Source organism: Notamacropus eugenii, chromosome 3 (assembly GCF_028372415.1).
Source record: "Notamacropus eugenii isolate mMacEug1 chromosome 3, mMacEug1.pri_v2, whole genome shotgun sequence".
Classification (NCBI taxonomy): Eukaryota; Metazoa; Chordata; class Mammalia; order Diprotodontia; family Macropodidae; genus Notamacropus; species Notamacropus eugenii.
In genome coordinates this window covers 209077217-209089367 of record NC_092874.1, presented here as the reverse complement: position 1 = coordinate 209089367, position 12151 = coordinate 209077217, and the positions used below count along the sequence as shown (strand labels likewise).

The following is a 12151-nucleotide window of genomic DNA, read 5'->3' as shown; positions in this document are numbered from 1 at the left end:
ACAGTAACTGAAGTGAAAGACAATGAGGCCTGAAATAGAGGAGGTTGTGAGAATGAAGAGGACAGATGTAATGGATGTGAAGAAAAAAATCCGTAAGGCTTGGCAACTGGTTGGATATGGGAAGTGAGAGAGAAGAAAGAAATGATGACTAAAGTTGTATACCTGGGTGACTGGAAGCATGGCAATGCTTTAGACAGAAATAGGGAAATTTAGGAGGCTAGTTTTAGGAGAAAAGATAATGAGGTCAGATTTGGACTTGTTAAACCTGAAGTGCCTATGGGACATCAAGAAGGAGATGACTAGTTGGCAGATAAGTGGGCACGGGCTCAGAAGATGATGAAAGACAGATATGCCAATTTATGAGTCATTTATATAGAGATAACAATGGAATCTATGAGAGCTGATGGAAGGGGCAGGAAATACACAGTTATATGTCACCTACTACATGCTAGACACTGTGCTAAGCACTTTACAAACATCTCACTTGATCTTCACAAGAATTCTACAAGATACATGCAATTATTATTCCCACTTTATAGCTGAGGAAACTGAGGCTGAGAGATCCACACAGCTACTAAGTGTCTGAAGCTTGATTTGATTCCTGCTGGGTGGTGCAGTGGAAAGAGCTGCTGGGCCTGAAGTCTAGAAGACTCATCTTCCTCAATTCAAATTTAAATTCAGACACTAGCCATGTGACTCTTAGCAAGCTATTTAACCCTGCTTGCTTCAGTTTCCCAATCTGTAAAATAAGCTGGAAAAGGAAATGGCAAACCACTTCACTATCTTTGCTAAGAAAATCCCAGATGGGGTCACAAAGAGTCAGACATGACCCAAACAGCTCAACAACAATTTCCTGACTCCAGGCCCTGAGCTCTATCCACTGTACCATGTATCTGCCTAGGTAAGGGGTCACCAGTAGAGAGTAGAGAAAGAAAAGGACTCTTACATGGGAGAATGATCCTGGGAGAATACAGATATGCAAGAGCATCAAGGGAGAACAATATCACAAAAATTCAGGGGGAAAAGCAGTATCCCTTGCTCGCATGTCTGCTTTCTGGAACAAGTAAAACAAATTTTATCCCTCCTCCATTTGAAAGATCTTCAAGTGCTTAAAAATACCTCTTCAAGATGTTATGGTTGTTCAATCCAATAATAATCAACTAATAATATTACAATAATAATACTGGAGACATTGCAGGTTTGGTTCTAGATTATCGCAATAAAGTGAATATCACAATAAAGCAAATCATGAATTTCTTGGTTTGCTGGTGCATATAAAAGCTATGTTTACATTAAACTATAGTCTGTTAAGTGTGCAATACTATTATGTCTTAAAAAATGTACACACCCTAATTTTAAAATACTTTATTGCTAAAAAACGCTAACCATCAGTGAACCTTCAGTGAATCTTAATCTTTTCGCTGGTGGAGGGTCTAGCCTTGATGTTGATGGTTGCTGACTGATCAGGGTGGTGGCTGCAGATGGTTAGAGTAGCTATGGCAATTTCTTAAAATAAAACAATGAAATCTGCTTCATCAATTTCCTTTCACTTGATCACTTAGAAGTCACTGTAAGGTTATTAAGTGGCCTGATTTCCATATTGTGCCTCAGGGAGTTGGGAAGTCAGAGGAGAGGGACAGAGAAAGGGAAAGGCTGGTTGGTGGAGCAGTCAGAAGACAAACAACATTTAACGGATTAAGTTCCTCATCTTAAATGGGTACAGTCTGTGGAGCCTCAAAACAATTACAACAATAACACCAAAGATCACTGATCATAGATCACTACAACAGATACAATAATAATGAAAAAATTTGAAATATTGCAAGGATTACCAAAATGTGACACAGAGACATAATGAGAGCCCACACTGTTAGAAAAATGGCACCAACAGATTTGCTTAATGCAGGATTGCCACAAACTTTTAATTTGTAAAAAATTGCAGTATCTGTGAAGTGCAATAAAACAAAGCACAATAAAATAAAGTATGCCTGTACAAGAAAATTGCCCAGAACTTCTGAATACAGAAAATGAAATGCCAATTTAAAGAATACATAAATTGCTTCCAGGGGAAAAAATTCTAAGACTGAAAAACTTGACATATAGTGGCTAAACTTAACAATTCACTTTGGAAACAACAAACTCTGCAAGTGATCAGAAGAAAAACTTTCAAGATCAAAGAAAAGGAAATTCAAATAACTACAGATTATTCTGAACTCACCAGAAAACATAGGAGGGAATGGAATAACATATTCAGGATTCAGCCCAGGCGGAGCTTATCTGAACTTATGTATAAATGAAAAAAGATGGATGTTCAATAATAAAGAGGCACTTAAAACATTCTTAAAAAGAAAGCCAAAAGAAATTATTTGCTTCTCGAACATCCAAGACAATAGAAATACAGCAAGAATGAATACAGCAAGTAAGGAAGGCAATTATCAACAGCGACAGCAGAAAAACTAGTAAAAAAGACTTGTTTCTAAATATACACAAGGAAACAGGGTGAAGGCAGGAGTGAAGTGGGACTGCATTACATTTTTAGGGTGCATAGAAAGTGGGAGAGAAGGCAAAGGATAGAAGTAGTGTGTGATAATACCTGGTCAAATCAAAAGCTAGTAGAAATGAGAGGGAAGTGATTCCTGTTGTCTCTCAGGAAGAAGTACCTGTAAGAGAATAGGTGAGAAGGTAGAGAGGACTCAAAACAGAGAAGAGGAAATAATGAAGTAAAACTAAAAAAGTGACAGATTGGACAAGAAAACAAAACCCTACAATCTATTACTTAAGAGAAACTCAAGTGGATGGTGGAGAGTTGAATAAGTTCAGTTTTTACTGATAGCAGATAGAATGGATGGAATGAACTTTAAAGGAAGAAAAGTTACTGAGTGATGATGGTAGAGGGAAAGCCTGGAAGTGACAATGGGGTATTCCAACTTCCCTACCTAGACCAGTGAGTCGGAGGGGAAATGAGGACTGTGCAAACAGTGCTTGAAAAAAAAAATTAAAACAAAGATATTAGCAAATTAAAGCTGAGGGAATGAAAAAATATTTAAATGCATCAAATGAATCTAAAACAGCAAGAACTTCAACCATGCTTTCTGACATACCAAAAATAAACACTCAAATATTGCTAGTATTTTATTTAGGATTTTTGCATCAATATTCATTAGTGAAATTGTCTGAAATTTTGTTCTTCCTGATTTAGGTTATCAGCAGCATATTTATTTCGTAAAAGGAGTTTTTTTGATAAGACTCCTTTGTTCATTATTCCAAATACTTTATTTAATATTGGAATTAATTTATCTTTAAATGTTTGGTAGAAAAAAGTATATTCTTTTGTATTCCCATTCAGTTCTCTCTAGATGTCCATCATATCTTGCTTGTCTAAGACTCCAGTCATCTCCTTGACTTCTTATTTATTTTTTGGTTAGATTTCTCTAACTCTGAGAGGGAAAGTTGAGATCCCCCTCTATTGTGGTTTTGCTACTTATTTTGACCTGTAATTCATTTACCTTTTCCTTTATAAATCTGGATGTTATAGCATTTGGTGCATATATTTTCATACTGATAGCACTTCATTATCTGTGGTACCTTTTAACATAATGTAGCTTCACTGAATATCTTTTAATTAAATCTGTTTTAGTTTTAACTGTGAGATCATCATTGCTACCTTTTTTAAAAATATCAGCTGAAGCATAATACATTATACTTTAGCTCTTTATTTTGTGTCTCATTTTTAAATGTGTTTCTTGTAAGCAACATATTATTAAGTTCTAGGTTTTGCTCCATTCTGCTATCCATTTTCATTTTATGGTTGAGTTCACCCCATTCACATTCAAATTATAATTAATAGTTGTACATGTCCCTCCATCCTATTTCCCCCCAACTGTTTACCCCTCTTTTTATCCTACCCCTCCTCAGAAGTTTAGTTCACTTCTGACCAATGCCTCCCTAATCTGCATACTCTTCTAAGAGTCCCTCCCTTGTCCTATCCACATGACCTTCTATTTTTCTGTAAGTTATGAACACCTTCATACCCAACTAAATATATATGTTATTCCCTCCTTAACTCAGTTCTGGTGAGAGTAAGGTTCCTACACTGCCCATCCTCCACTGTAAAACCTCTTCAATTCATGCCTCCTTTTGCTTCATTTTACCTCTCTCTATTCAATTTTATTTTTTAGGATCATCCCATCATAATCAACTCAAACTCAAGCCCTATATCTATGAATATTCTTTCCAACTAGTCTAATAATGAAAACATCCTTAAGAGTTACAAATATAATTTTTCATGAGACAAGTCAGTTTAATCTTATTAAATTCCTTATGATTAGTTTTTCATGTTTACTTCCTTATGTTTCTTCTGATACTTATATCTGAAAATTAAGTTTTCTGTTCACTTTTGGTCTTTTCCTCAAGAATGGCTGAAAGTCCTTTAATTAAGTAAATATTAATTTTTTTCCCTTGTGGGATTACAACTCAGCTTTACTGAGTAGGTTATTCTTGGTTATAAAACCAGTTCCTTTGCTCTTCAGAATATCATATTCCACACCCTTCAGTCTTTTTATTTTGGAAGCTACTAAATCTTATGTTAACCTGACTATAACTCCATAGTATTCAAACTGTTTCTCTCTAGTTGTTTGTAATATTTTCTCCTTGACTTGAGAGCTTTAAAACTTAGTAATAATGTTTCTGTGAGTTTTCATTTTGGGATCTCTTTCAGGTGGTGATTGGTGGATTTTTTTCTATTTCTATTTTGTCTTCTAGTTCGAAACTTAAAGGTTATTTTCCTTAATAATTGAGTATAGTTCTAGACTTTTTTTTTTTATCGTAACTTAGGTAGTCCAACACCTCTTATAATATTATTTCTTCTTGATCTGTTTTCCAGGTCAGTTTTTTCCAATGAGATGTTTCATGTTCTCTTCTATTTTTTCATTCTTTTTATTCTGTGTTGTTATTTCTTGATGTCTTATAGTCATTAACTTCTCCTTGCCCAACTCTAATTTTTAAGGAGTTATTTTCTTCAGTAAGTTTTTGGACCTCTTTTTTCCAATTGTTCATAATTTTGTTACATTACTCATTTTTTCCCCCAATTTTTCCATTACCTCTCTTATTTAATTTTTAAAGTCTTTTTAAGTTCTTCCAGGAATTCTTTTACATTTTTCTTTAAAGATTTATAAGTAGCTGTTTTGACTTCATTGGCTTCTGAGTTTGAACCCTGATCTTCTCTATTACCATGGTAACTTCAGTCAGGTTGTTTTTCTGTTATTTACTAATTTTTTAAAAAATGGCCTGTTTATTAGTTGTTAATTTTATATTAGGATAGGGCTGTTTCTGTGGTGTGAGAGATGTCTCAGGCTTCAGATTTTTCATGCTATTTTCAGAGTTCTAACTATGGGTCTTTAGCTTTTTGGTTCTTCCAAAGCACTTTAATCTAAGACCTGGTGTGGTTACTGATCTTCCAGTTTGGTTTATGAGTAACCTCTGATACTCCTATCTAGCCCTGAGACAAAACCAGGGCCCCCCTGAACCACCCATCACTGCAAATACTTTTGCTCCCCATGGTCCCTGAAACACATCATTGGTTTCTGCTTTTCTTAAGTTGCAAGTTTCAGTTTACCCTTTTGCCTTGGAACTGAAACTAGGGACTTCGGACTCCTGTTAGTGAATACAACTAGTCCTCTCCATCCGATGCTCCACCTTTCTGCTACCACACTCACTATTAATAGCCACAGCCTGGGATCAGACTAGTCAGTAGAACTGGGCCCTGCATCTGGTGTCAACAGAGGGTCCTGTTATCTTTCTTGGAATCATGCTGCTGGGCTCCCCCTTCCCCAGGGCAAACAACTCCCAAACAGCCATTTATGCAGCTGACCCCAAGATCTTCTGCTTACTGACATAGCAGTATTTGTATTTCACTCCCAGTTAGATCATCCTGGTAGGTCAGATCTTTCTCAACATCCTTCTACGTTGTCAGGCTGGATGACTGCTTTAGCCCAACTTTTTATTATTTCTGTCATTCTAAAATTCAATGAGGTATTGTTTTAAGTTATTTGGAGGGGAATTTGTGAGAGCTGAGAATTTTCTATAAAATGGGCATAATAATACTAGCAAAACTTACCTAACAGAGCTGTTGTAAGGCTTAAATGAGATAATTAATGTAAAGTGCTCTGGAAACTTTAAAATGCTATAAAAATGTCAACTCATTAATAATCAGTTATTATTATCGCTCCCCATTTCTTTGTCCCATGGATTGAAAAGTATTGATATCTCAACCTGGTACTGAAGGGGAAAGGAAATCATAAATCTATAAATACCACTTTATACCATTTACAAATGTTTATAAAGACAGCATCAAAGAATTTCAGAGTGCAGGAGAACTCAGTGATCATCAAGTGCGACTTACACACAAAAGGAATCCCCAATATAACATACTATAGTAGAAGCTGTCCAGGATCCCCTCCCAAGAGCCCTAAGAATAGCAGCATTCCCCCAAGCCACCAGCTCTATCCCCCAGTCATTTTCCATGGGAACACACCCAATAAAGACTTAAGAAGGCAACTATCTTTGCAGGTACTTCACCTCCTCAACATCCATAGCTACTTAAGATTGAAAAACAAAAGTTGTTGACACCAAATTCCTTAGTACTGTCAAAAATTCTGTGTCAGAAATGGAATGTCTTCTTAATGGAAATTACACTAAAGTAGATAGATGCATTACTATCAGCATTAGTACTGTAAGGACCACTGGGCCTTTACCCTCTAGTATGTGCTATCTCCTCCTGTTTAAATATAACCCGCTAGAGAACAGAACCTACCTTAACCTTTCTATCTGTATCCCTAACCCTATGTGACTGGCACATATTATGCACTTAAAATTAATAAATGCTTTTTCACTCATTCATGAGTCCAACTCTGAGGAACCTTCTTAGAAGTGTGCTCTATAACATCCCTGACAAGTGGTCATTCAATCTCTGAAAGTTTCTAATGATACCACCACAACTGACCAGGATTTAGAGTTGGAAAGGTTAGTTAGAGATCCAACCTTCTCATTTTAGAGATGAGGAAAATAAGACCCAGAAAGGTGATGGAATTTATCCAAGGTCCCTCAGGTAAGCAGGTATAGGAGCTGGAAATGGAACCCAAGTATACAATTCCAAATCCACCTATCTTTTCACTATGTTTCAGGCCATTCTACTTTAGGATCTTCCTAAGATAATATGGAAGTGTCTTTATATGGAAACTTACCTTGGCCTCAGTTTCCTCATGTGTAAAAAAGGGTCCTGGATCAAATGGCATATAGTAAAAAGTCCTACTCTGCTTTAAGTCCTCTATTCCATAAGATGATAGGATCATAGGGCTGAAAGGCAGTTAAGAGGTTAAGTCTAACCCTCTCATTTTACTCTTGAGGAAATGAAGGGATTTATCCAAGGCCACTCATCTTCCTAAGCTGAAAATGTTTCCTTATATGGAATCTTCTCTCTGGGCCTCGATTTCCTCATATGTAAAAAAGGAGTGCCATATTAGAAATATTAAAAAGCACAGGAATAAATAGAGCCTTTCATAAAATAAATAGTGTCTATCTAAAACCAAGAGCAAGCATTAACTATAATGAGGATAAACTTAGAAGCCATTCCAGTAAGATCAAAGGTGAAACAAGGATGGCCATTATCACTACTGTTAATTAGAATATTGTATTAGAAATGCCAGTCATGGCAATAACACAAGAAAAAGAAATGGAAGAAATAAAAATAGGTAACAAGGAAACACAACTATCACTCTTTGCAAATAATATGATGTCACTTGAAGAACCCTAGAGAATCAACTGAAGAATTAGCTGAAACAATAGATAACTAGCAGAGTTGCAAGATGTAAAATAAACCCATATAAATCATCAGCATTTCTATATATTAGCAACAAAACCCAGCTGCTGTTGTGTTCGTCCTTCGTTTTTTTTGAAGAAGACCATGACATCAGAGAAATGATGATATGATTTGCATTTGACTTTTGACTTTTTGACTTTGAAGGAGGGCTGTGCAAGGTCACCAGCCTCACTTTCTCCTCCTGAGTCATCAGGATCCAGTGACCAGATATTCATCAGGATCACTAGAGATGGCCCAGGATACAATGGGAGACCTTGGACTTTTTCGGCTACGGTCTATTCAGAGACTCACTTAGAGTGAGGTAACGCCCATTCAGTGAATAGGCCTCCATAAGAAGTAGTCAGGGAATTGCCCTTTCAATGAACAAAAGAAAAAATATAACTAAATCAAACTGGGAGGGAAAGAGCAACAGTTACCATTGATAATCACTCTTTAGACCAGTAAACAGCCATTAAGTGGAGTTTGGGAAGGGACCTACTGTTGTCCAATCTATAGCTTCAAAGTGCACAGGGTTTAAGGTTTTGGGAAAGACAAGAAAGACAGAAAGAAAATAAAACCCAGCAGGAAGACACAGAAAGAGAAATTTCATTTAAAATAACTGCAGACAATATAAAATATGTGGGACTCTACATGCCAAAACAAACACAGGAACTATAGGAACACGATTATGAAACATTTTTCAGACAAAGTCAGATCTAAACATGGAGAAATACTAACTAAAACAAACAAATAAATAATTTATTATTAATATTAAATATCAAATTCATGTTATGAAATATTAAAACTTTAAAAATGGTCAAAATATAGCTATAAATATATTAATATATTAAATTAACAAATATCAAATAAGTAATAAAATAAATAAAAATTAATTATTAAAAATGGGGAAATTTTAATTGCTCATGAGCAGGCCAAGCCAAAAAAATATATATATATATGAGTGTCAATTTTACCTATTATTTAGCATCATACCAAACTACCAAAGAATTATTTTATAGAGTTAGAAGACAATAATAAAATTCAACTGAATGAACAAAAGTTAAAAATATCAAGGGAATCAATGAAAAAAATATTAAGGAAGGTGGCCTAACAGTACCAGATTTCAAACTACATTACAAGGCAGTAGTTATCAAAACAATTTGGTACTTAGCTAAGAAAAAAAGTGGTTGGGTACAACATACAGTAGTAAATAACTATGGTAATCTTGTTGAGTCAAGCCTTACTCTTCATGACCCCCCATGTGGTTTTCTTGGCAAAGACAATGAAGAGGTTTGCCATTTCCTTTTCCAGTGAATTAAGTCAAACAAAGGTTAAGTGACTTGCCTAGGGTCACACAGCTAATGAGTATCAGAAGCCACATAACTCAGTTCTTCCTGAGCTGCTTCCTAGTTGCTTCCCCTATAGTAATCTAGTGCATGATAAACCCAAAGATCCAAGCTTTGGGGGCAAGAACTCACTCTGATAAAAATTGCTGGGAAAACTGAAAAGCAGTTTAGCAGAAACTAGGCAGAGACTAACTTTTCACACTGTATACCAAGAAAAGGTCAAAATGGGTAGATGATTTAAACATAAAAGATGATATCCCAAGTAAATTAGTGGAGCATGGAAAATTTTACCTGTCAGATCTACGGATAAAGGAACAGTTTGAAGATCACAAGCCATAAAGAGGATAATTATGAGTACATCATGGTAAAAAGGTTTTGCCAAAATTAGAAGAAAAACATGAAACTGGGGGAAAATTTTTTTTTGCAGTAAGTTTCTCTGATAAATGTCTCATTTCTCAAATAAATAGGGAACTGAGCCAAATTTTTAATAAGAGCAATTAGTTTTCCAATTGATAAATAGTCAAAGGATATGTGCAGGTAGTTTTCAGAAGAAATCAACTCTGTTAATAGTTATATAAAAATGGTCTGAGTCATTAAGGTTTAGAGAAATGCAAATTAAAACAACTCTGATGTATGACCTTACATCTATCAAAGTGATTAACATGGGAGAAGAGGAAAATGACAAATGCTGGAAGGGATGTGGAAAAATAGGGACACAGGCACTGTTGGCGGATTAATGTGAAGTGGTATAACCATTCTGGAGAACAACCTGGAACTATGTCCAAACTATACATATCCTTTGACCCAGCAACCCATTACTAGGTCTACAGACCAAGAAAAGTAAAGAGGAAAGGGTTTATATGTACAAAAATATTTACAGCAATTCTTTTTTTTTTTGGTGGCAAAGAACTGGAAACTGAGGGAATGTTCACCAACTGGGGAATGGCTGAATGAATTGTGGTATATGATTATGACTGGAGTGCTACTGTGCTATAAGAAATGATGAGGGGGATGGTTCAGAAAAACCTGGGAAGACTCCTATGAACTGATGCAAAGTGAAGTCAGCAGAACCAGGAAAGCACTGTACATGGCAACATTTTAACAACCGCCAACTGTAAAGAACTTGGTTCCTCTGATCAAAATACTGATTCAAGACAATTCCAAAGGCCTCCCTCCTGCTGAAAAACTCTACCTCCAGGGAGGTGCACGGTGAAGCATACTTTTCTCATCTCTATTTCTCTTGCTTTTTTTTGCAACATGGTTAATATGTAAATATATTGTGCATGATTTCACTGTGTATAAGTGAACATTGCTGACCTTCCCAATGACTGGGGGAGGGACAAGAGCAAGGTGGGGGTTTGGAATCCAAAATTTAAAAAAATGAATGTTAAAGTGTAATATATAAAAAGGGGGTACTGGATCAGATACAAACATGTAAGGTTCTATTCTGCACCAAATCTTCTATTTCGTAAGATCACTGGATCAGAGATGGAAGGAACCTCAGAGGTCAAGTCCAACCTTTCATTTTACATATGAGAAAACTGAGGCTGAGAAAAGCTTAAGTGACTTGCCAAGCAAGGATCTAAGGCAGACTCCAAACCCAGGTCCGGACAATGCCCGGCTGGGCACGTAGGGTGCCTCTGCCAAGGGCTCCTTCCACTCTTTGGGGTGGGTGGGTGCCTGCTGACCCTCAGGCCCCCCAGGCAGGCGAGGAGGGGGAGGGGCCCGGCCTAAACGTAAGCAAGCCTCCCCCCAGCCCCGCTCGGCCCGAGGCCCCCCTCCACCGTCCACCCCAGACGCTCCTCCAACGCACGCACCTTCTCCGCGGGTCAGGCCCGGACGCGGGATCGTCCAGCCGGGCCTCCGGCTCGTCGGCGCTATTCGTGCGGGATGCGGCGGCTCGGCTGCCGCGCCTCCGAGGCGGGCGCTGCTCGGGCTCCGGGGCCGGGCTCTCCGCTGCCGCCGTCGGCTCCACCTCCATGGCCGTGGAAGAAGGATGGGAGGTTACAGGAAAGATCTCGGCGCCGCGGCTCCCCAGGGCTGGGCCGAGGAGAAGAAAATAGGGCCCGGCCTGACGCCTCCGCGGAGGGAAAGGGGTTTGTGTCAGGAAGGAGCCACCATAGCCAACATTACGGGGTTTGAAAAATGGCGGCAGGGCAGAAGCCGGCAAATCAGCGAGGCTCCGGAAGGCGTTGCTAGGAGACGCAGGAGAGCCCGCCTCCTGCGGGGCCGAGTGTAACCGGGGGCGCCGCCGCTGCTCCTCCAAGGAACCCTCCAAGTGGGGGGAGGGGAGCGGCCGGAAAGAGAGGGGAAGGGAAACGGAGGAGGGAGAGCTGGGCGCAATTAACTATTTCCTATAAAAAAATTTAAAGGGCTGACCGCGGGTACGTCATCCATCCTCATGGAATGGACTCCTCATTCATCCCCAGCTCCTCCGGGAATTTCCGAGCTGGAGGCCATCTCGGCGGCCGTGTAGTTAAATCCGGACCTAAACTAGAACTTCTGCCCAGGAAAAACGATCATCTGGGCTTTGATGAACTCCGGCGAGCCGGGAGCCGCCGCCTCCGAGGCAGCTCTTGGCACTTGGGGATAACTGGTTGTTACCTTACGTGCAGATGACGTTTGGTATGGTGACAAGATCTCAGCTGGGGAGTCAGGGAAACGGGGTTCACATTGGTACTGGACCCCTTCGCGTCCCCGCCTGGCAGCACCCAGCCCCGAGGGTCAGTTTCAGAAGAAACTGACACGAGGACGGGGGGGAGGAGCTTAAGTCACAAATCCGGGGGCTCCAGGATCACGTCTGACATCCTCTGACTTTAAAACCCCTCACCACCTAGCCCTTTACTACTTTTCTAATCCTACTTTTTTAAAAAATGTGTTTACACATCGTGTAAAATTCTCTGCTGCCTACCATCCCAGAGAACCAACCTCACTTTTTATTTTATTAGAA

The 12151-nt window shown here is 38.7% G+C and overlaps 1 protein-coding gene across 1 annotated transcript in view; it reads right to left on the bottom strand.

The window, feature by feature from the left end:
* The window catches only part of NET1 (neuroepithelial cell transforming 1), a 78390-nt gene extending 67208 nt beyond the window's left edge, over nucleotides 1–11182 (bottom strand). The window contains exon 1 of the mRNA XM_072654215.1: nucleotides 11019–11182. Coding sequence (XP_072510316.1) covers nucleotides 11019–11182 — 164 coding nt within the window. The remainder of the gene's footprint in view (nucleotides 1–11018) is intronic.
* Between the last annotated feature and the right edge of the window lie 969 nt (nucleotides 11183–12151).